This window comes from Colletotrichum graminicola (genome assembly GCF_000149035.1).
Source record: "Colletotrichum graminicola M1.001 genomic scaffold supercont1.12, whole genome shotgun sequence".
Classification (NCBI taxonomy): domain Eukaryota; kingdom Fungi; phylum Ascomycota; class Sordariomycetes; order Glomerellales; family Glomerellaceae; genus Colletotrichum; species Colletotrichum graminicola.
The window spans coordinates 373,841-396,137 of NW_007361016.1; the positions used below are offsets into that span (position 1 = coordinate 373,841).

The 22,297-nt window shown below is 54.9% G+C and overlaps 5 protein-coding genes across 5 annotated transcripts; 2 read left to right on the top strand and 3 right to left on the bottom strand.

The window, feature by feature from the left end:
* Positions 1–263: 263 nt before the first annotated feature.
* Positions 264–506, bottom strand: GLRG_03929 (uncharacterized protein; the record flags this gene model as incomplete). The annotated part of the gene is made up of 2 exons (XM_008094614.1): positions 264–375; positions 448–506. The coding sequence occupies 2 exons, from the start codon at positions 504–506 to the stop codon at positions 264–266; spliced, it is 171 nt and encodes a 56-aa protein (XP_008092805.1).
* A 3,826-nt stretch (positions 507–4,332) lies between these two features.
* On the bottom strand, positions 4,333–5,716 carry GLRG_03930 (2OG-Fe(II) oxygenase superfamily protein; the record flags this gene model as incomplete). Its single annotated transcript, XM_008094615.1, has 4 exons — positions 4,333–4,374; positions 4,448–4,536; positions 4,661–5,349; positions 5,448–5,716. 4 exons carry the CDS (start codon positions 5,714–5,716, stop codon positions 4,333–4,335), a joined length of 1,089 nt encoding a protein of 362 aa, XP_008092806.1.
* Positions 5,717–6,134: 418 nt separating this feature from the next.
* Positions 6,135–9,040, top strand: GLRG_03931 (uncharacterized protein; the record flags this gene model as incomplete). The annotated part of the gene is made up of 6 exons (XM_008094616.1): positions 6,135–6,331; positions 6,625–6,990; positions 7,185–7,455; positions 7,567–7,733; positions 7,887–8,113; positions 8,256–9,040. The coding sequence occupies 6 exons, from the start codon at positions 6,135–6,137 to the stop codon at positions 9,038–9,040; spliced, it is 2,013 nt and encodes a 670-aa protein (XP_008092807.1).
* Positions 9,041–12,560: 3,520 nt separating this feature from the next.
* On the top strand, positions 12,561–14,473 carry GLRG_03932 (major facilitator superfamily transporter; the record flags this gene model as incomplete). Its single annotated transcript, XM_008094617.1, has 4 exons — positions 12,561–12,606; positions 12,699–12,799; positions 12,862–14,344; positions 14,403–14,473. 4 exons carry the CDS (start codon positions 12,561–12,563, stop codon positions 14,471–14,473), a joined length of 1,701 nt encoding a protein of 566 aa, XP_008092808.1.
* A 730-nt stretch (positions 14,474–15,203) lies between these two features.
* GLRG_03933 (uncharacterized protein) lies at positions 15,204–21,673 on the bottom strand (the record flags this gene model as incomplete). Its single annotated transcript, XM_008094618.1, has 2 exons — positions 15,204–17,614; positions 17,752–21,673. 2 exons carry the CDS (start codon positions 21,671–21,673, stop codon positions 15,204–15,206), a joined length of 6,333 nt encoding a protein of 2,110 aa, XP_008092809.1.
* Positions 21,674–22,297: the final 624 nt, after the last annotated feature.

A 22,297-nucleotide genomic window follows, 5' to 3' on the forward strand; every position in this document is an offset into this window, starting at 1 on the left:
TTCTGCATCTACTCAGTAAACTGATGTGATGCCAGATCCGGAGGGGCTGGAGGTAGCCTGGTACCTAGGTAGGTACCAGGTATTTAGCTACCTCCTCCTTACTCACAATGGTGGTGTACGAACACAAGGTACGTACTGAGAAAGCTTTGCGGAAAAGGGCATGTGATAGGAGAAGGAGGAGAAGGCAGATGGGCGATGAGGAGGAGTATGAATACACCGTACGGTGTAAGTCGTTGCCGGAGAGGAGAGGGGGGAGAGAGGCCTCAGCCGCCGCCCTCAATGCAGGAGGCACGATGCGTCTCTGGGTCGAGTTCACCGGTCGCGTATCCTTGGGCGCCGACGTCATCATGTGGGGCGCACCCAGACATGTACATACTATGCATGTAGTATCAGTAAGTAGATAGACACATGGTTAGGTAGATGCTGTACTAGTATGTACATACATACCTCGAAGGACCCTCCTCGCCCTTCTTTGGGGAGGAGTAAGAGCTCGTGCGGCTTACCATGTATCTCAATTCGTCTCATTTTCCACCAGAACCCCCTTGCGTTACCTACTTAGGCAGGCAGTGCTTACAAGGTAAGCGTTCCTTTTGTCACGTCCTCGCTCACTCACGATATGCAGCATACCCTGCTTGGTGACTGCCGAGGTTGGTATTGCAGATTACGGCGGGCTACAGTCGCTCCGCATGACAATACATACCTAAGGCAAGAGCGCCAAACACGGAGCGGCCCTGGACTGTACAGTACACTACAGCTGGGTTGTGGATCGGTTTTTCGGGCCGGTCGAGTTTCTCAACCTGTCTTGTTCCCGATAGCACGTGACGCTCAGACCCCTTGCCCGGCGCGGAACGGGCCTCCGGGCATGATGACTGGTGGAAATGGAACAGGGGGGAGGGGGGTCTAAATCGTGGCGACTATCCCGTCTGGATTAGTGTATAATGTACTCTGTAGACTACATGTAGTGCAGAACCGATCCAGATCACATTCCTTCTTGGTGCGTATCTAATTAGAATGTAGCGTCAACTATCCGTGCAGTTGTTACTTTTGCGACTATTAGGCTGGTTCGGGACTCTTCCGGACCGTAGTTGGTTTTGCGGTATGGGTTAGCATAAACTCCCTACAAAGCGATAGGGATACATGGTCCACCCACATAAACAGAGAGTCTGAAAGGTGCTCGACATGCACAATAGATTCGACATACCGGATACTGATGTAAACGCGGAATCGCGGTAAATGCCTGACGAGTGCATTAGACTTGTTATGCAGACCTGTTGAGATGCCTGTCCGTATCCTACACGAATCACCCATCCTATTGTTAGGCTCTGTTTGGGAATAACTACCGAGGCAGATAAGGTACCAGAGTATTCCTGCCAGACGATCCGTGCGCTCTTCCCCTCGAACCCAGACTAGGTATACTTGCTCAGTAGTAGGTACGTTTTTCCCTTCGTTCCGCTGTTTTTCCGGCCGACTCAAGGTATGTGGGGCCGTATCTCGGCACATTCTTTCTACCTACCTAGACTACCTACCTCTTTCTTCCCACCTAGACTGCCTACCTATGAAGAATTTCGTTCCTTTACGTTTATCCTTCCTTCAACCTACCTAGGTGCCTCTCTAGTGTAGGGTACGATTCCCTTGCTCCCATACACTACATCAACACTCTGCGTCGCTTTGTTGTCTCATGTCATGTCATGTCGGCAAGAGGTCGGTCGCCGCATTTGAGCGCTAGTAGTCTTCCTCCCAGAATTGCCGACATTCGCCTAATCTTTCCATAAAACGAAATTGGGCAGGCGGCGGGCCCAGATGTTATGCGGCCGTGGCGTATCCGCCGTTTCGACGTGCCATTGTCAGGGTCAATAGCCCCCAGGTCAGCTCGCTTCGACTCAGCTAACTTAAAGCCAACTTGGCAAGGCAACCCAACCCAGCCCATTCGAGTCTGTTCACCCTCGGTTTCGGGCGTCTGTAGTGTAGTGGGCCAAGTTGATTGGCGATTGGCGCTTGTCAGAAGTCAGATCTCCCCACTTTCTAGCAGTGGAGATCCTAGCTGACATATCAGGTAGTACCTATCGTTACCTTACATCCACTACCTGCCATGTACTTCGTACGCACGTACAGGGTAGTTTCCTTGTCTTGCTTGCTGGGAGCTCTCGCCAACGTTGTGGCCCCAAAGAGACTCTGGGGCTAAACTTCTGCCGATGGTGCATGCTATGGCCGATTACCTATCACCTAGGTACCTCCAATGTAGACGCACAATGTCTTCAGCTCGGGTATCGGAGCCGGCGAGCCTCCACAACTGGAGCTCGGTATTGGGTCATACAGTGAGTGCCACAGCGGGGGCTTAGCCCAGTGTCGTCGCCCCCCTCTACAGATACCGAGGCACTGTCACAAGGCGGTTCCTCGCAAGGTCACACAGGTACACAACCCCTCTACAGATCGTCTGTGGCATTCTCGTTAAAAATCGCTCAGCTTCTACAATACAGCGACGTGTTGACCGCAGATGAAACACGTTTGGTATATATATGTATGTACAGATACAGATCCCTAGTCAACTGGTTGGGGTCGGCATGTACTCCCTCTTTCTTCTGACGTTGGTTGCAGGCGCCACCTCGGACAATGAACACGCGACAAATGCCATGTCTTGATCGGGAATTAGTTTCTTTTGTTTTGGTTTTTCCTTTTCCCACCCTGCAAGACCACGCCTTCCGACTGGTCCATGTTAGGTCCCGGATAGTCGGTGCATCCCCGACCCTCTCTGGTAGCTCAGTAGCTCAAGACCTAGGAGTGGCCAAGGCCACTCCCTGCGTTTGACTTGATGGTAATTTTACCTTCTTACTATGTACGGATATACTACCTAATAACGAAGCCCTCCCTCCAGCCAGCCCCTCCAGCTACTCAATCAGGATGTATTCGTGAGATGACCTTGACCCTGGTCCACGAACCCAGGATATGGTAGCTCATTGCATCGCAAAAAAGCTCTCGTTGAAATCGGGATTGTCGCCGACCGTGCCACAAACCGTTGGCGGAAAACACGTCAATCGGTAAGAAATCCCTTGAGCCATCAAGTACACGGGCGGCACCCCTTCTCTTCATCCCGAATGGTGGGCCGCCTGATTCGTACCCACCAGCCATGCACCGTTCGCGTTACCCGACGCTCGGCCTGAGTGAGCGCTTATTGACGGAATGGGAATGGCATGTCAAAGGGTCTCGAGACGCCGCCGTCATTGAATCAACCGAACGTTAATCCTCAATAAGTAGCCGCAATGATGAGCGCTTTAAATAACTCGATGAAACCCGACGCTCTCGGCCTACAATGGCTTCACATCGCTAGACTCTGAATATCGTACGATAGAAGCTCTCAGCTAACGTTCAGGCCGCGCCAGGGATGCCGCAAATCGCTCCTGGAGGGGGTCGCGACACCTTCCAAAATTCCCAGAAGACGATTGTTCATCCGATATTGCGCTTCGACTCGGCTGGACCTCTCTCCGTCGCATGGATAATGTTATGTGCGTCAGTTGAATACCCGAGGTGCCGAGTCATCTGCAAGAGCCATGGAGAAACTCACCCAATAAGAGTGTCTGCACTTTTGACGGTTTCGACAACCTCTGATAACGCCATCATCCGTTTCTGGTATTCTTCTCGGTCCATCGCACTCCAGTTCTGCAGCACACGTGTGGGTACACGCGCTTGCCCTAGTCCCAGCCTACCGAGGGACACAACATGTACAGTGTTTCGGCGATGGGCATTTGGGACACCCGAAAACTCCCTCCCCGGGGGTCGTTTCCGGATCGGAGATGAATCAACGGGCTTGGTGGCTTCTGTACTAAACCCAACCTCCCCTTTTCGTGGCGCCGGCACACTGTCGTGTGAGAGGCATCACATCACGTCGCCTCGATTTGTAGTTGAAGGGCCATGCCTGTAGGAGTAGAGTTACAATCCACAGTTATCGAGGGCTCCTGATTAGTGATTATATGTATAGTAATCGCTGACATTGAACGATCTCTCCCTCTCGGGAGAGGGCCGAGCGTTTGGGTGGGGCTCTTGTCCACCTCCGTCCACCTCCGTCCACCTAGTATAGAGTACATAGCAAATGCCGCGACAATCGGGATCCAGCTGACATTCCATTCACCAATGAATAGTAAGCGCGTCGACCCGAGAAACCCGAAAAGTGGACTTTGCTACAGTCGGTCGGTTGATTGCCTTCTTCCACATACCGGTATGACATTCCTTTGCTTTCGAGAGCAACCAGCCCACTACAATCGAGATGGCCTGGTTCGGATTGTCCAGCGCGTGCTCCTGCGGGCCCAAATCCACGAGGCAAATGCCCAAGCAGTCTCACTAGACAGTGGTTTCCGCCAGGGCTAGGCGCTTCGCAATAAGCTGTCCATTCCACGTCAGAAAATCCCTGCCGCTCCGGTGATCGCCTTGAGGAAAATAAGATTCACACACTAACCTCACCGCATGTGACAGGTTTGTACTTGGCTGGGGTATTCTCGTCAATGCAAGTTGGCAGAACGCCAAGTTTCTGGTCAAAATTGAACCCTGTGCGAGATAAGATGGTCGGGTCAGCCAAAAGAAGAAAAACATCCCCGCGGAATAGACGAAATAAAAACGGCGAGCGAGGTCTGGGCCTCGTCCCCGGGACGTTGAAAAAGAGGGCCCATACCGAAGAAGAAGGGCATCGAGATCCTATCTTCTCTGCCATGCTGGATCACCCGATGGACTGTGGAGCTGAGCCTGTCGTTGGTCATTCGCATGAAAAAGTCGCCAATGTTGACGACAAACGTGCCGCTGATGGGCGGCGCCCACACCCATTCCCCCGCCCGATTGAGCACCTGCAGGCCCCTATGCCCGTCCTGCCACAGAAGGGTCAGGATTTGCAGGTCCGTATGCGCGCCGACCCCGACCTCGTCCGGGTCTTGGACCGGCTGGTCGCCGTGGCCCGGGTAAAAGTTTATCGCGAAATCGCCGCCGGGGTAAGTTGTCAAGGGATCGAAGTGGTCCTCGGGGAGTTCGAGGGCCAGGGCGACGATGCGTATCAGACGGCGCGAAAGCGCCAGGCACGCACGCCAGTGGGCTAGCACTGATGACTTGAACCCCGGGAGCACAGCAGAGCTCCCCTCGTCGACCCAGTCAAAGTCTTCCTTGGGGAGATGCTGCCTGACGTGTGCGGGCACTTGATCGAGGACGCCCTCGTGAAGGGGGTCAAACTCGGGCTCGTAGTGGCACATGAAGGCCTCTTTCCTGTCCTTGGTCTCGGCCGGGTTGGCCTGCCGTTCCCGGAAGCCACAATACCCGTAGGCCGAGGTACTTGACTCCAGCCTTCGCTTTTGCTCCTCTGGCAGTTTGAAGAACCTGTCGTCATCCAGTGAGCTTGACGATCCTCGGAACGCCGGAGGGGGGGTCTCGGCGCAACAACGCGGGCCCGGTTCCTGGCTACTGGTGAGACCTACTCTATGCCCTTCTTATGAGCGGCGTCTGTGACGTGCTCCGGAATGCCGTGGTTCTTTATGTAGAAGAACCCGCTCGTTTCCGCCGCATGTAAGATGGCACGAGCGACGCTCTTGCGAGCATCAAGGTCCCCATTCATCCCTTCCAGATCGATGATAGGGATCTCATCAGGCGTGCAATCGCGCGGCGGGTTCGCGGATACTAACCTGTACGTCGGGCCGTCGTAGCTATTCAAGAAGATCCGCTTCTTGCTAATTTGCGTTTCTGTCATGGTAGCGATTTCTGGACTCAAGCGGAATGTGATCTGGTACGGATGTTGATATGTCGTCTTTCGGATGCATATAAATATATAGAGTTTCCCAGAAGCTTAAACTACCAACAGAACCACGTTTTCTCGGGTTCCTACATGCATTCCTTCCTAGAACGCTTTCTGGCGGCAGTCCGTCGATTTCCGGTTAACTCCTTCCCCACCCGCACGCAATATGATATGAGGTTGCGGGGTTCTCTCAGCCAATCGATAGGCTCGCTGAGATATCCGTGTATCTCCTGTTTCGCCCGAGACCACTACAAGCCAACCACCACAATCCTCCACGAGACACCTATCTACACCCGTCGAACTCGTTTGTCACACAGCTTCCCGCAAACCGTTTCGTGAGCCAGCAGTCTCGGAGGGCCTTCGAGAGGGGGAGATGCAGAATGAGGAGAACTCGCCTGGCTTTCGCCGCCGCAGGCTGAGCGACGGAAGCCGACGGGATGAGGCGGGGAGAGAGGACTCGGGCCGGAAAAGGAAGAGGCGCATTCTCTCATGTGATACGTGCCGCAGGCAGAAGTGCCGATGCGAGCTTGACGAGGAGTCGGATGTTTGTGCGCGGTGCCGCTCGCTGAGGTACGTCGGTTGGCCAGTGGACATCGGTTGCGGCAGTCACTCGGAGGACAAACAATGCAAACGAGCCGGATCAGGCAGTAGAGGTAAAAAATAGCGGCAGAATGCTGATTATGACAGGATTAATTGCACGTGGAACGACAGCGGCGATACGCACTCGGTTTCTTCCCGTGAAGCACCAATTAAGCCTGATATCGAAGGAAGGTAAACTGGATTTGTTTCCGTTCCCTCCGACATACACTCCTTGAAGCCGGCAGCTGCACATAGTACATATGCTCAATATTCTTCGTTCATAGGTATCGAAGTCTAGAGGCCTCGATTGTTGAACTCAAGGCGACGGTGCAGGCGCTCGCCTCTGGGAGTCGGCCAGACTCGGGGCAGACTCTGGCGACTGGCCATCAGGGACAGCAACAGCAACTGCGGACGCAGCCGAATCATACATCTGTTGACAAGAACGGTAACGGAGACGTCGATGCTGCCAAGGCATCGAGTGACGAAGATGTGGAGCCGGCGGATCGGGACGTCTATCTGTCCCCGGCGGAAGTCATACGGAAAGTTGGGAGACAGCTGAGCGGGGGGCATCGAAGGACATTCGACGTTCAGGCTGATGTCGTATCGCAGGGCATTTTGGATGAAAAAACAGCCCGAGATCTACTTGCCGAGTGAGTTCTGTCCCTGGCTGACTTCCTATGCTCCCAAAGTCACACACATACACACACATAACACACACACACACACATATATATATACGTGAGAAGGAAGGGTGGAGAATATGAATGCGAGGAAAGACGCCTCCTTCTCTGTGCTTCGGACGGGCTGCAGGAGACAGTTCTCCCATAAACTAAGCACTATGCAGATTTGTACGCCGACGAAGGCACACTCTTCTCATCAACAGCGAGGTCGACCTCACCCCCAGAAACATGGACCTCCGGCATGCGTCACCCTTTCTGCACGACGTCTGCTGCCTGCACGCAATGCGGTTCTCGGAGCACAGCTCGTCGGTGCTGCACCGCCGCATTTTTGAACACGTTCGGCTGCAGATGGGCCAGCTGATGATCGCGAGCCCGTTGCCCCTGGAGGAGTTGATGGGGATTCTGATCATGAGCCTGTGGGCTTCAGCGCCATCGGTACGTGGGTGCACTTAGCCCGGTACAGAGACAATCTTGAGTTGCAACGCGGGGGAAATGGGAACATTGGCATTATAAGTGCAGACGGTGCTAATAATACGATGATATCAGGGACCCGAATATATCGATAGTTGGTTGGTAAGCGGACACTGCGCACAGCAAGCGATGTTGAGCATCAATTTCTCGGAAATACTATCGAGGACAAAGTCTGGGACGTCGACGGAGGGAGACCAGAGGGTTATGAGGCTTTGGGCCAACACCTGCTTGGTAAATCTGCAGTAAGTCCCTGTCCCCAAACTTCACTCGAACAGTACCCCCTTTAGGAATGAGGAAAAAGAAAGCGCAGAAGTGGACTTTAATGCGTGGAATCATCGCACACAATTTACGAGCAACTTCCGAAGACATGATGCTGACGTCGAGCCACCTTCCAGCTGGGCGGCGACAACTGGCCGACCGGCGACTGTCCCGGCTGCATATCTCCGGCAGTGCAAACTCCTGCTCGACTTTGAGGAGGTGACGATGAGGGACGCCATGGTATATGCCGAAATAATGCTCTACCTGGTACTGCAGGACAAGTTCTCGCAGAGGCTATACCTGGGCAGTGACGGCACATGCGCGGAGCTTTCCGCGTGGAGGACCAGGTGGAACTCCTTGTTTGGTGAGTTCAGAGTATGAAACGGCCACTCTGGATGAGTATGAATACAATGTGGCTCCGTAAGCGACTTTGTGGACATGATTTGGATGACTTGGCGGCGAAGAAAGGAAAATAAATGTACAAAACTGACGCGTTTGATGGACAGAACTTTCTGCCTCATCGACGCTGAGAATAAGCTACTCCATCGCGTGGCTGATCCTCGCCCGGCGCTCGCTCGAACACGACCAGGCCGCGCCAGACCAAGACTCCTTGTCGAGCTCGCCGAGACTTCACCCGGTTGACGCTGCGGCGAAGGATGGGGCTCACGATCAGCCAGGGTCCCAAGGACCCCCCGACATGGCGCAATCCCGCGTCAGCACCTTCGCGACGGATGTCGTCCGGGCGTTCGTCGACATGCCGGCCCCCCGCGCCGAGGAGTTGCCCGAGTTCCATCGGCTGTGCGTGGCGTACGCGATGCTGATCATCTCAAAGCACGAGCAGAAGCCGGCAGCGCTGGCGGCCGGGGGCTTGCCGTCCGATGCGGACGACGAGGTGTTGGCGCTGCTCCGCGCCGCACAGAAGCACAATGGCGTAGCGGGGAACAGCGCGCCGTCGGCGATACAATTTGGGCTCGAACGGGCTCTGAAGAAGGTCTCTTTACGAATCGAGGCCCGCTCGTCAGCCGATGGAGCCGCGCCAGGTCCCGCCGTTGCCGTGGATCACCATGGGGTGGGTGGACTACAACCACCGGGCATGGTAACGGCTCCCACCTGGTCTCAGACGACACAGCAACCGCAACAGGACACGCCAGGTCAGCAGCACGGTCAAATTCCCTCCTCTTTTACGGGAGACACACTGGCCCCTGAGTTTGACGGCGCTCTGTCGCTAGAGACAATGGATTTCTTTTTCAGCGGGGGACACCTCGGGCTCGGAGACCACTCATTCTTTTGATCTTGGAGATGGGCCTGTGATATTCTGGTTAGTTCGCGTTGCATTTTGGCATGTCCGTACCGTATCGTACCGTACCTATTACGCATTGCCTGAAACGCTGCCAATTTTCATCGCTGTGTTCACATCGAGCCATGCTCTCTGTATTTAACCAGCTCCTGTGGTTTCCAGACGAAATTGCAGCCAACATCGTTTTTTGAGCGGTTTACGTAGTTAAACGGCGACGGTTTTTGCAACTTATGATCCTTTTAAGCCTGTCGTCACGACGACCTAAAACGTTTGCGGGTTAGACACGCAAGATGCCGCCAATCGGGTTGCCAAATCCGTAAAGACGCGCTCTCGTGGCAGGCATAGTCGGATATCAGTCGGCCCAGTACACATCTGGAATTGCCGGCTTCATTATGGGTCTCTGAAAGTTACCAAAGGCGCAGGATTCAAACTTTCTGTACGGCAGGAGTTCCGTCCGCGGCGTCTTGTGCGGCACCTATTATTACCCGACCCTTTGTTTTAGAAATTTTTTGTAGCCACCAAACCTAGTCTTTACGAGGACTATAACGGCCAACCGTGTACGGCAAGTCGACTAGTCTGTCCCTCTATTAGCATTGTGTGTATAGTGTCTCCTAGTTGGTATTGCCTGGAGGTTCCATCTAGGTCCCAAGGCCTAAAGAGGCCATTCGCTTCGACGGGTTCGCGACCTTGATTGACGTCCTGCTAGGCAGTAGTTTCTCATAACTCAGAAACCAGTCTTCAGCCAGCGCTGCTGCATATGAAATACTTGACCCCAAACTCTAGTCAAAAAAGGGCGAACAAAGCTCACCAAAGCAGCATGGTTCCAAAATGCAAGGCTTGAACAAAGGCGTTTTCCATACAAACTGCACCACGTGGGGAGATCCAAATAAGAAGAGATGTATCTTCGTGAGGCAGAGGAGGCGCGAGCGGGAAAAAATTCAACGCACCTACCCAGCCTTATGGAATTTCGTAGACGGCCAGGAAGATATCGACCGCTTCCTCCGCTCCCAAAGACGACGGGAGGGCAGAAGAACCGACTTATCCAACCGCGTCCTTGGTTTCTTTGACAATGAAACTTTGGTTACGCCTTGGTGTCAAATACTTGGGTGCGGGCTGAATTGGAAGAACTGCTGCTGTCTTTGATGCAGGTCAGTGTCGTTTTATGTCCTTCCTACTCGTCTTTCCACGCGCTTGCGGATTGCCAAATCGGGTAACAACACGGGTACCCCATGTTATTTCCGCTCCGCCTGCTAGTGGATTCCACAAAGTCGATACGCAAGGCCGAAAGATGCTGGATCGGGTCCCGCATGCTTGAATTTCTGTCACTTTTTTTATGGGCCGTGTTCGCCGCCCTTCTTGAATGGGTTTGGTATGACAGACGCAGTTGCGATGTTTAACAAGAAAAAGAAAAGAAAAAAAAAACCCACACGGTGGCCGGTCAACTCACCGTGTACAATGTAGGTTATTGACCGCAGCCGCGTCTTTTTTTGCCCAGCTGTTGTTCATTCAGCATGTAGAATCACGTCGCTTAAAAATCGAAGGAGCTTTTCGAGGCAAGCGATGAATCTGCACTCCCTGTACTCCGTACAAATCAACTCATACCGGAGAACTGTCATGTTTGGATTTATAGGCGCTCGAAAGATTTTAAATAAGGTTGACTTACAGCCCATAGTTTCTGGTCAAAGTGTGTTTAAGAGCCTCTTGCAGTCTGTATAGCTTGATATTTGAGATGGAAATCTTTTGGAACCTGGTGGATTGAAGGTCAAGATGCAAACAAGATGCCCCGCTGTTGACATGGGCGTACCGGATCGTCTATTAGACAGGAAGTACAAGTCTTGCTGCAACACCTCTTTGGACACAGCAGTCCCTCTTGGTCGATAGTATTTTATTATCAGTACAGAGTTGAATCTACAGTAGATATCTATCCGCCTGCCTACCTAACCTTAAGGGACTACCTACCACCGAGTTCGGTAATAGCCAAACTCAGAGTGGCCTCATTGAATTTGAAAAGCATTAGTAAAGCTCACGAGCTACCTCGCTTACCCTGGGCACACCCGAGACTGTGCGGACTCGGCGAACTCGAGTCCGGCAGCTATGCGTCAGGAATAGACGATGTACAGAAACGAGATAAATCTAAGCGCCCTCCTTTCGTACACCCCCCCGGGGGTGCATGGCTGACAAGACGAAAAAATCTCACATATAATGAATAAACATCAAAATCTCGAGTCGATGATAACGACGTCACTTTTGTCGCAACAAAAATAGCATCACTGTTTACCAAGTATTCTTTTTATTCCTTTTTTTTTTTTGGCGTAGGCGTTTCTATAGCGCTATACCGTACAAGATGGAGATATGTACGAAATATGCGCCCCCAGGCTTAACAGACAGCAATGAGGGCGGAAGAAGGCCCGCATGACAGAATGTGTCCCAAGGTTCGTTTGAGATTGTAGAGAGTTCGTCACCTCCGTTACTATTTTGTCATCGTCAGTATCCGAGTAGGTGTGCTCAGACATTGAGTTTGGGGCCTACGGACGAGGTAGAGAAAAACGGGAAGCTCCGGCCAACATGATGGAGATGGTTGGTGGCCCCCATACAATGTAGAAAACCAAACATTTGCCTCTTTATCGCTGCTTTTGCCTGAACAGGATGGATGTGGTTAGCGCCCGCCCGTCTTCTTGAGTTCGCTGGGGCCCCGGGCGGTTTGAGGCATGGTTTCCAAAGAGGTAGGTTGGAGGACCCGGCCAAGATAGGCTTTCCTGGGAAATCTCAGTTGGCCGGCCGGTTGGGATGCTCGTATTTTTTTCTTTTCTTTTCTTTATCGCCTTTTAAGGTTTAATGAGCCACACAATTCATGATAATAACATTGATGGGCGACCCCACATGCCAATAACCCCTAGCGGTCCAAGTAAATATACCCAGGTACACTGGAGTGGACCCTACCTAAGTACCGTCTCACGGTTCTAAAGTTCTGACTGTACCCCCGTACCGTACCGTACCTGGGTACCTACTTACCTCGTACCTACAGCGACGTGCTTTTGAAAACATTGCCCTACTGCCTGCATTTTCACCCTATGGCTCCAACCACGAAAAGAGCGACGAAATCAATGAACTATATAGAAAAATTATAGTCGATTGATAAAAGCTGATTGCTTGCCTACCAGTATGGTAAATACGAACCTCGTTCTCGAATAACTGCTTGCAGGCGGCACAGATTCGATTAGACTGTTGTACAAGTATTTGTACTGCACGAACGGACCCGTCAGCTCCACTATGGCCGACTTTGGTTTGGGTCGGTCCTACCTGGTAGTGTAGGGGAAAAAAAGGCTAATCCGACGCTCCGGGTCCTTTCTCCCTCCCTGCTCCTCTTGCTCTCTTCCCTCCCCAGGTCTTTCTTCTCGATGACAATGCATTGTGACGGCCGTCTACCTCTTTTCCGTCTCATCGTCATGATTCCTCGCCTGTCACACTGACTGCTAACATACCATCGTCTCTACAAAACCGACCACCTGTAGCCATGGGTCTCGGTGTGCTCGAGTCCAAGACCTTGAACAATGTGCCAGGTAAGTCGTCCCATGCATGCGCGCTCAACTCTCCTGCTGCCCGCATTGGCCTACTGTCATCTCATTGCTCACGCCCAATGTCAAAACTCCAGGGACGACGCGCTACTTCGACGATCCCAGCCTTCCACAGACCGCGACCGATGCCCACCACGGATTGAAAGTCGATTCGAGCGGCGACGTGCCCATCATACTCGTGAGCCGACAGCGCCCCCGTCGCGACCCGTCCACGCATGGCTGACAGCGTCTCCTTACTAGATTCCCCAACCCTCCGACGACCCGAATGATCCCCTCAACTGGCCCTTGTGGAAGCGAGACCTCATCACCCTCATCCTTTCCCTCACAGCCATCTTTGCGACCGCCCTAGGGCCCATCCTCGCCGCCAACACCGTCACCATCACTCTGCTCTTCCGCAGCAACTTCACCCACGTCGCTCTCCTGACAGGATACTTTCTCCTTGGTGCTGGCGCTGCCGCCATCTTCTTTGTCCCTTCTGCGCGTGTCTGGGGTAAGCGCCACCTCTTTATCTTGGGAACATGCATCCTCATCGCTTCCTCCGCCTGGGCCGGCGCCGTCGGAACGAGCTACAACTCGCTTTTGGGCGCCCGGCTCGTTCAGGGCATCGGCTGCACGCCCTTTGAGAGCCTCGTCAACGCTGCCGTCGGTGATTTATACTTTGTCCACCAGCGCGGCTCGCGCATGGCCTTCACGAACCTGGCTGTGTTTGGCGGCGCCTTCTTCACCCCTATCGTCGTCGGCAAAATCACCCACACTATCGGCTGGTGGTGGACTTTCTACCTCGAGGCCATCTTCTGCGCCATTATGCTTCCCGCCGTATTCTTCTTGTGCCCGGAGACTGCCTACCGCCGGGACGCCGCGCTCAACACCGATATTGGTGCCGAGTCCATCGAACTTGCCAGCAAGCCCGGCGGCTTCTTCGGGGACGGTTCAAGCAACCCGCCTAGCGACGACCGCGAGAAGTTGACCGCCGGCTCATCGACAAACACACCCGGGCTGGAAGCTAGCCGAGGAGCTCACACTCCCAAAAAGACATATGTACAGTCGCTTGCCTTGTTCGACGGCCGCAAGACGGATGAGAGCTACTGGAAGCTTCTTCTGCGCCCGTTTCCGCTGTTTGTTCAGCCCGCCTTCCTATGGGGGTGTTTGATTCAGGGCGCCATGATTGGTTGGACTGTCTTCATTGGTGTCATTGTTGCCGCCATCTTCCTGGGACCACCTTACTTTTGGAACGAGGTCAACGCCGGGTACGCCTACGTGGGCGCTTTCGTAGGAGCCCTCGTTGGGTTCGTCATCGCTGGCGTCTTCTCCGACTGGAGTGCCAACTTCATGACTCGCCGCAACGGCGGCATCTACGAGCCAGAGTTCCGGATCGTCATGGTGCTTCCCATGTTTATTGTCGGCGGCATAGGCCTGTACGGCTTCGCCATCACTTCTGCCGGTCTCGCCAGCCAGCAGTACCACTACAGCGTCCCGCTCATCTTTTTCGGTTTCGAGGTCGCCGGTATGGTCATTGGCGCAGTAGCCAGCTCCCTGTACATTGTCGACGCGTACCGCGAAATCGCCATCGAGGGCTTCACCATCATGATTATCTTCAAGAACATCTTTAGCTTCGGGTTGACGTACAGCGCGTACGATTGGATCATTGCGGGTGGAATCAAGCCCACCATGATGGCCATCGCAAGTGTTCAGGTGGTAATCTGCGCTTCGAGCATTCCGATGTGTAAGTTTCGCGCCCGATCGTATGTGACTAGGTATGGTAGGACTGACGCGTCATTCAGACATTTATGGCAAGCGCGTCCGCGCTTATTTCCACCAGCACGATCTGCTCAAGCTGACCGGTCTGCGATAAAGCGTCAATCGGTTATTATTTTCCCATCTCGTTTACTCGATTCAGGGTCTGTTGAGAAGCATTGCCTCCACTCACTAAGACGAGGCGTCATGGGGGAGGAGGACACATACCCCGCCATTGGGCGGCGTTGCCATATATCCAAATCATGCCTACTTCGGCAGTGTAGTACCATATATAATGCTTAGTTTCGTTCATCTCAACGCGCATCGTCCTAATCATAATTAGTGGCTAGGGACAGGAGCGGGAATCGGTACCACGATTGCTTCGGTCCGAGGTGCATCAGATACAGGTTCCACTTCCCACCAGCTGCTCACCGACCTGTGGTTTTTTTTATTCTTTTTCTTCTTCTTTCCACTTCATTGATGTACAAATGACAAGTATTTGGCTTTGCGACTCGACATTGTCTGCTTTGACATGGAAAGGAGCAACCTCCCCAAAGTGCGTGCATGTCTGCGCATCATCGTATCTATGTGTTATTCAAGGCCCGAAACTGGCGAAGGAGGGTGTATACACGTGTGTTGGAACAAGATGTTCATGTATTTAACAGAAATGACAAGTCGAATTCCGGTTGTATGGTGGGTATATATACGCCAGTTATATCGTGAGCGGGTCGCTATGTCTTCTCGCGGCGTCCCAAACAAGAAGCAAAACAGTAAATCCATCCTCCAGAAATATTCCGGCGCTCGCTGGCTGGTGGTTCCATTCGTACACATCGTAGCGCAGCAAAACATTAGCCAGTCAGCTTCCTCCACCAGCTCCCCCGCGGTGTCGCCGTCGCGTCGGAAAACATGGCCTGCCGGCGCCGCTCGTCGCTGCCCTCCGAACCGCCGGCGCCGACCCCCCCGCTGCCGCCCCCGTATCTGCGCTCGCGCTCCTCACGGCGAGCCCTGCGGCGGCGATCGTCCGCCTCGTCTGCCGTGCCGTATTCGTACTTGGCCCTGCGCCGACGCTCGCGCCGCTCGCGCCGCGCTTCGTCCTCCGTCTGCGGCACCGCGTCTGTCTGTCCGCCGTCCTCCGGGGGCGGACCCGCATCGGAGTGCTCCTTAACCCACGATGAGGTGCCGGAATGGGGCCATGCCGGCCTTACCTCCTCGTCGCGCCGGTAGCGGTGGCGCGATGAATGCATGGCTTCGTCACCCGATGTATAGGTGGACCGTTTTCGGCTGCTGCGATGGCGAAATTCTTCTGCGTCCGTTGCTTCACCGGCCGCACGAGCGGCGCGCCGAGCCTCTCGCCTGACCCTCCGGGCCTCTTCGTCTTCTGCTTCAGCAGCACGGGCTCGACGGCGTTCTTCACGTGCCGCTCGTCTAGCCTCCATATCTGCTTCGGCGGCGGCGGCAGCAGCGGCCTCACGTTCCTTGCGGCGTCGCCGCCGCTCGGCTCGCTCAGCCTCTCGGTCGTCGGCTGCCCTTCGCTCTTCTTCCTCACGTTGGCGGGCGGCGCGTCGTTCTGCGCGCCTCGCCTCCTTTTCCTCTTGCTTTCGCGCCTGAGCGTCTTCTTCTTCCCTCCGGCGGCGACGTTCACGCCTAGCTTCTTCCTTGGCGGCACGACGTGCCTCATCGCCATACGGGTCCACGACCTCGACCTCGGCATCCCTTGCAGCACGGCGGGCACGACGAGCAGCACGGCGGGCCTCCTGGTCCATGTCAGTCATTGCCGCCAGATCTGCCTCTTCGGCATCACCAGAAGAACCCTTTCGGCGCTCGCGTCTAGTTTCATCGTCAGTCGCGTATGTGTGGCGTCTTCGCAACGGGTCTGGGCGTTCTGTCTTGGGGGTTCGGAGACCGCTAAACAGTCCACCAAGCCCTTTCTTGGCGCTCGAGCTGGACCGTTTCATGGGCGGTGGCTCGGAAGGGACGTCTGCGTCCACCATAACAATGTCGTCGTCTTTGGGTTGTCTGGATCGCCGGCGAGAGGACTTTGGGGGGTTGGCATCCTCTCCATCACCATTTGCCCCGACCATTACGATGTCATCATCCTCTGCAGGAGCACGCCTGCGGCGTCTGCTTGACTTGTCGACGCCCAGGACTTTGGCGGCTTTGGAAGATACTGGAGGCGCATCTTCAGGAGGCGGTGATACCAAGCCGGTAACGTCGACAGAGTGACGACGTGACGGCCGGCCACTAGATCCGTGACGCCGATCCCGGGTTGAAGCGGTGCGTGAAATTGGAGGGGTGCTGAACACGGACATGAGCTTTGGGCGCGTTGGCGCCGACGTCTCCATTTCTTTCTCGGCACGATCGCCCTTTCCGGAGCTCGAACCCTTGGACGAGCTTTTGCCCTCCTTTTTCTCACCAGCTGCCTGTTTCCTCTCACGTCTTTCAGACTTATGCTTGGAACTTCTCTCCCGGTCACGGTCACGGTCACGGCGGTCGCGGTCTCGCTCCCTGTCCTTGTCGCGAGGTGCCGAGGCCGACCACATGCCCCACGATGAACCTTCGCGGCTGATCTTGGCCCGGTCCTTTTTGTTCAATTTCACCTCAGGGGGAGGTGTCAACACCTCTTCCTCGGCATCGGGTTCTCCTGGCTCTGGGGCCTCAGGTACGGCAGGGGGCGGTGGTGGAGCTGGCGGGGGAGGGACGTCTTCGGCAAGAAGATCCCTTTCTCTGTTCTTCTTGCTCTTCTTCTTCTTCTTCTCCACTGGCATCTCGATCACTTCGATGATTTCGTTCTCATCTTCATCGGCCGGGAAAGCTCCCGGGGGTTCTGATGACTTGTTCTCGTCAGCTGGCTCCTCAAGATCAACTAACGGTGGGTCTTCAACAGGAGGTGGTGGTGGCGGCGGCGGCGGCGGCGGTGCAAACTCGGCTTCAGCACGCTTCTTCTCCTTTTTGAGTCGCTTCCTCTCTTCCTTTGTCAAGGCTTTCGGTGGATCTGGAGGCGGCGGAATGGGATCCTCGGGAACAGGTTCCTCCTCTGGGGCCGGATCCTCTGGTGGCGCTTCCTCAGGGGCAGGTTCCTCAACAACAGGGGTCGGTTCGTCTTCTGGAGGCGGCGTTGGTTCAAATGCTTTTAACTTGTCAGCAATCTTCGTTCCTTTGGCCTTACGAGCCGTAGATGGTTGCATCCAGGTCGGGGCATCGTTGTTTGTGGCGGATGAGGTAGTCGTATCATTCCAGCCGAGATCCGCACCTTCTTGAGCTAGAACAAAGACAAGTCAGCTGTAATCTTGATAGACATTCGATGTGACGAGACGTCTCATTTCAATGATCCCGGTGAAACTCTGGTAGGTGCAGTGGTGGTCAGGGAAACTGGAGGCCATGCCTGAGGCCGCATACCTTTCTTAGACTTCTTGGTGTTCACGCCCCAGAAGCTGAAGGCGTTGTTGGACGGCTTGGGTTCCGGCGCGGGGGGAGGTGGGGGTGGGTCTGGCTCTGCGGGCTCGGGGTCGGCCAGGAGCTCCGCTACTTGCTCTTCAGTAAGTTCAATGTCGCCCAGGTCATCGTCGTTGCCGATCTCCGGAGCCGGTTCGGGGTCCTCGTCCTTGTCTTTATCCTTGCTCTTCTTGTCCTTCTTGTCCTTCTTGTCTTTCTTCTCCTTCTCCTTTTCTTTCTCCTTGGACTTGGACTTGGACTTGGACTCCTTCTCTGCCTTGGAAGTCTTCTTCGACTTCTTCTCCGCGGCCTCGGCCTCTTCTTGTTCACGCGCCGCCTGTTCCTCAGCCTCCTTCGCCGCTTGCTCTTCGGCTTCCTTGGCGAGACGCTCCTCTTCCTCAATGCGAGCGGCCTCTGCTGCTTCAGCGGCCGTGGTAGCTTCCACATCTGCAGTAGTTTGATCTGCGGCGCGCTGATCGATAGACTCCTTCAACTCGTCGTAGATGGCTTGGTCTTTCTTTGTCAATTTGCCCTTCTTGAGCTTCTTGGCCTCCAAGGCAGCGAACTGCTCGTCTTCCTCGGCGATTTTGGCGGCTTGTTCCTCCTCGAGGCGAGCCTTCTCGGCAGCCTCGACGTCGGCGGCGGCGGCGGCCTCTTCCGCTTCTCGAGCAAGACGCTCCTCCTCTTCCTTGGCTGCTTCTTCGGCCGCAGCGGCTGCAGCCTCTTCCTCTTCTTTAGCCTTGCGCGCAGCTTCTTCTTTCTCTGCCTTCTTCTTCTCCTTCTCGAGCTTTTTGAGCTCCTTCTCGCTCAGCTTAGGTTCTTTTTTGGACTTCTCCTTTTCCTTGTCTTTATCCTTGTCCTTGGACTTTGACTTGGAAGAGGTCGTGTCGCCCCAAAAGCTGGATTTGTCTTTCTCAGGTTCTGGTTCTGCTTCAGGCTCAGTCATGTCCAAGGTGGGAGGGGTAGGAGCTGGCGGTGGAGGGTCGGCGAGTATGTCCTTACGATTCTTAGACTTCTTTTTCGAGGATCCCCAGGCGGCCCAATCATCATCTTCGCCTTTGTCTCTGGTCTCCTCGACCGAGTCTGGTTGTACGGAATCCACATTAGGCTCTTCGTCCATGACTTCCACAGGTTCGTTCTTGGATTTGTCCTTCTTTTTCTTGGATGACGATGTTCCCCAGATGTCGTCTGCCGGCTCCTCAATTGCATCAGGTCTCACTGAGGCAGCCTCAGCGTCGGCTCCCTTCTTCTTGTCCTTTTTGCCGATGTTCCAGGAGCTGAAGAAACCGTCGTCATCCATGGGGTCGGAAATATTGGGCACGGCGGGAGGGGCTTCCTGGGCAGGAGTGGTCTCCTCTTCTTCTCCACCGAACTCAACCAGGGCCATGGCGTCCTTCTTCTTCTTCTTTTTCTTTTCCGACTTGCTCAGAGCCAAGTTATCGTCTGCGGCTGTTTCTGCCTCTGGTTCTTCTGCAGACGGCGCCTCTTTGCTTTTCTTCTTCTTCTCCTTCTCTTGGTCCTTGTCCTTATCCTTGTCTTTCTTGGAAGATAGGCCCCAGATGCCCCAAGAGTCGTCCTTAGGCTTTTCGGCTTCCGCCTCTTTCTTCTTTTTCTTGTCCTTCTTGGAAGAAGCAACGCCCCAGAAGTCGTCCTCCTCCTTCTTCTCTGTCTCCGGTTCCAGCTCCGGCTCAGCTGCGGGAGGATCTGGAGCAGGTTCGGGAATCGGCTCGGGCTCAGGCTCAGGTTCAGGCTCAGGTTCAGGAGTCTTGCCCTTTTTCTTCTTTTTGTCCTTCTTGGAGGATATCAGGCTGGTCCATAAGTCATCTTCCGCTGGTTTCTCGGGCTCGGGCTCGGGCTCGGGCTCTGGTTCGGGTTCTGGTTCCTTGAGGGGTTCAGGATCGGCAATAAGTTCCTTCTTCTTCTTTTTGTCCTTCTTCGACGTTGTGGTAGTGAAGCTCCAGGGGTCGTCCTTCTTTTCCGGTTCGGGCTCGGGCTCGGGCTCAGGGGCGGGTGGCGGCGGTGGAGGGACCGGTTCGGGCTCGGGTTCGGCCTTGCCCTTCTTCTTCTTCTTGCTCTTTGTCGTCACACCCCATCCGAGATCGTCAACTGCCGCAGCTGTCTTGGCCGCTTCTGCTGCTTTTTCTGCCTCGGCTGCTTCCTTTGCTGCTTGTTCTTCGGCTTCCTTGGCGAGCCGCTCCTCTTCTTCGACGCGAGCGGCCTCTACTGCTTCAGCGGCGGCAGCATCGGCATCAGTGACTGCGGCAGCTTCCGCATCTGCAGCAGCAGCCTGATCTGCGGCACGTTGGTCGATAGACTGCTTTAGTTGGTCGTAGGTGGTCTGGTCTTTCTTCGTCAATCTGCCCTTCTTGGCCTTCTTGGCCTCCAAGGCAGCGAATTGTTTCTCCTCGTCGGCGATCTTGGCCATCTTGGCGGCCTGTTCCTCCTCGAGCCGAGCCTTCTCGGCGGCCTCGGCTTCAGCAGCAGCTGCAGCTTCGGCAGCGGCGGCATCGGCAGCGGCGGCATCGGCAGCAGCGGCTTCAGCAGCGGCAGCTTCGGCAGCTTCGGCAGCGGCAGCTTCGGCGGCAGCGGCTTTAGCAGCAGCGGCTTCAGCGGCAGCTATCTCCTTCATCTTCGCCTTCTTTTGCGTTTTGGTCAGGCCTGCAAAGGGATCAGCTTTTGGCGGCTCCGGCTCCGGCTCCGGCTCCGGCTGTGGTTCTGGTTCTGGTTCGGGTTCGGGGTCCGGCGCCTTGGGTGGTTCAATGTCAAGGAGGCCCTTTTTCTTCTTCTTGTCCTTCTTACTCGTTGATGTTCCCCAACTCCAAGGATCCGCTGCGGCAGCTGGTGGGTCGGGCGCGGGCTCAGGCTGCGGTTCAGGTTCTGGGACCACCGCTGGCTCTTCTTTTTTCTTCTTCTTACCCAGGCCCCAGGTGTCCCAGATGTCGTCCTGTTTCGTCTCCTCTTTGGGCGGTTCGGGTTCAGGGTCATTTTTGCCCTTTGTCTTAGTTGTGGTGCCCCATGAACCCCATGGGTCGTCAGCGGGAGTTTCTACCTTGGGCGGCTCTTCCTTCTCTTCCGCAGCTTCGCCCCAAATGCTAGTTTTCTTCTTTTTTTTATCTTTCTTCGATAATGCGGTAGCGAACCCCCAGGCATCATCCTTCTTTTCCTCCTCCTTTGGTAGCTCGGGGGCCGGTTCCGGGTCGGCTGCTGCGTCCTCCCCGAAGCTGAATCCAAGCGTCGTTGTCTTTTTCTTCGGCTTTGCAGCGCTGAGGCCCCATGGATTCGAATCGACCTCTTCCTTCGCCTCTTCTGGCGTGTTCGCGGCCGCCTTCTTGTTAGCACCGGACCAATCCCACGAGCCCCCTAATCCTAATCCCGTCCCCGATGCCCAACTTGCACCCCAGCCGCCAAACCCCGACTTCTTGGTTTCTGTTGTTTTGATGCTGATATCAGGCGTACCGTTGCCACCTCCGCCTGCATCGTCTAATTTGATCTCGTCGAAGGAATCCGGAGGTGGATCATCGGCCGGCGGTGGCGTCTCCTTGTCGCCCCCATCCCCATCGCCCGCAGCACCGCCGTTATTGCTTGCATCGCCGCTCTTGTCGCCTCCGTCGCCGGCACCTTCGTCATCTTTCTTGGCACCATCGTCATCGTTACCGTTATTGTTGGCGGTTGGGGCCTTAGCTGGCGCTTTCTTCTTTTTTTTCGCGGCTTGCGTGAAGCCTTCCTCGGAGCCAAAGTCGATGAGGAAGTTGTGCGTGGGGTCGTGGAAAATGGTGTCGCCGGTACGTCCTTCTCGTTTATTCGTGCTTGGAGTCTGAGGCTGGGCGAGGAAGGAGAAGTCCGGGGGTCGCCGACTAGCAAAACCGCCAGTGTTGGTGGGATCCATAACTTGCTCAGAGGACTCTAGAGGTGCAGATGGCGGGTTAAAGCGTCGCAACCATCGCGGGCCAGATTCCGGTGTTTTCAGTGGACTTGAGATGCCACATGTGGTTTTGAGGGGTTGGCGATGGGATGAAATCTATGGATGTCAGCGGATCAGCTTAGCTCCGACGTTCATCTGAAGGCAGTGTAAGTGGTGGAATGGGGGGGGGGTGCGTCATGCGCCTCACTTCCCCCGATTCCACCTAGGAGATTTTCCTGACTAGCCTCTGCACCGAACGAAAGCCGTTAGACCTGTGACGAGCCCGCGGCAGCGTCAAGGCTGGAAGGACACGGACGCGCACAAAATTCCAGAGAGAATAAATTGGGGGAAATGATGACGGCAGACGAAGAAGGCTCGGGTCCTACCTGAAGGTGGTGTGAAGCAGATTCCCAGGCGCGCGCGATCATGCGCAAGCGAATGCGCACATCGGCCTCCTCCCGCTCAATCCTTGCACATTGGGTCGTTGTTCTCCATCCATATGTACCTCCTGCCTGCCCTAATAGGGAGAACGTCGATACCGCGGCCGCAGCCATGTTGAGAAGTAGAACTGGTGTTGCAGCAACTGGGCGTGAAAACCATAGGACTTAA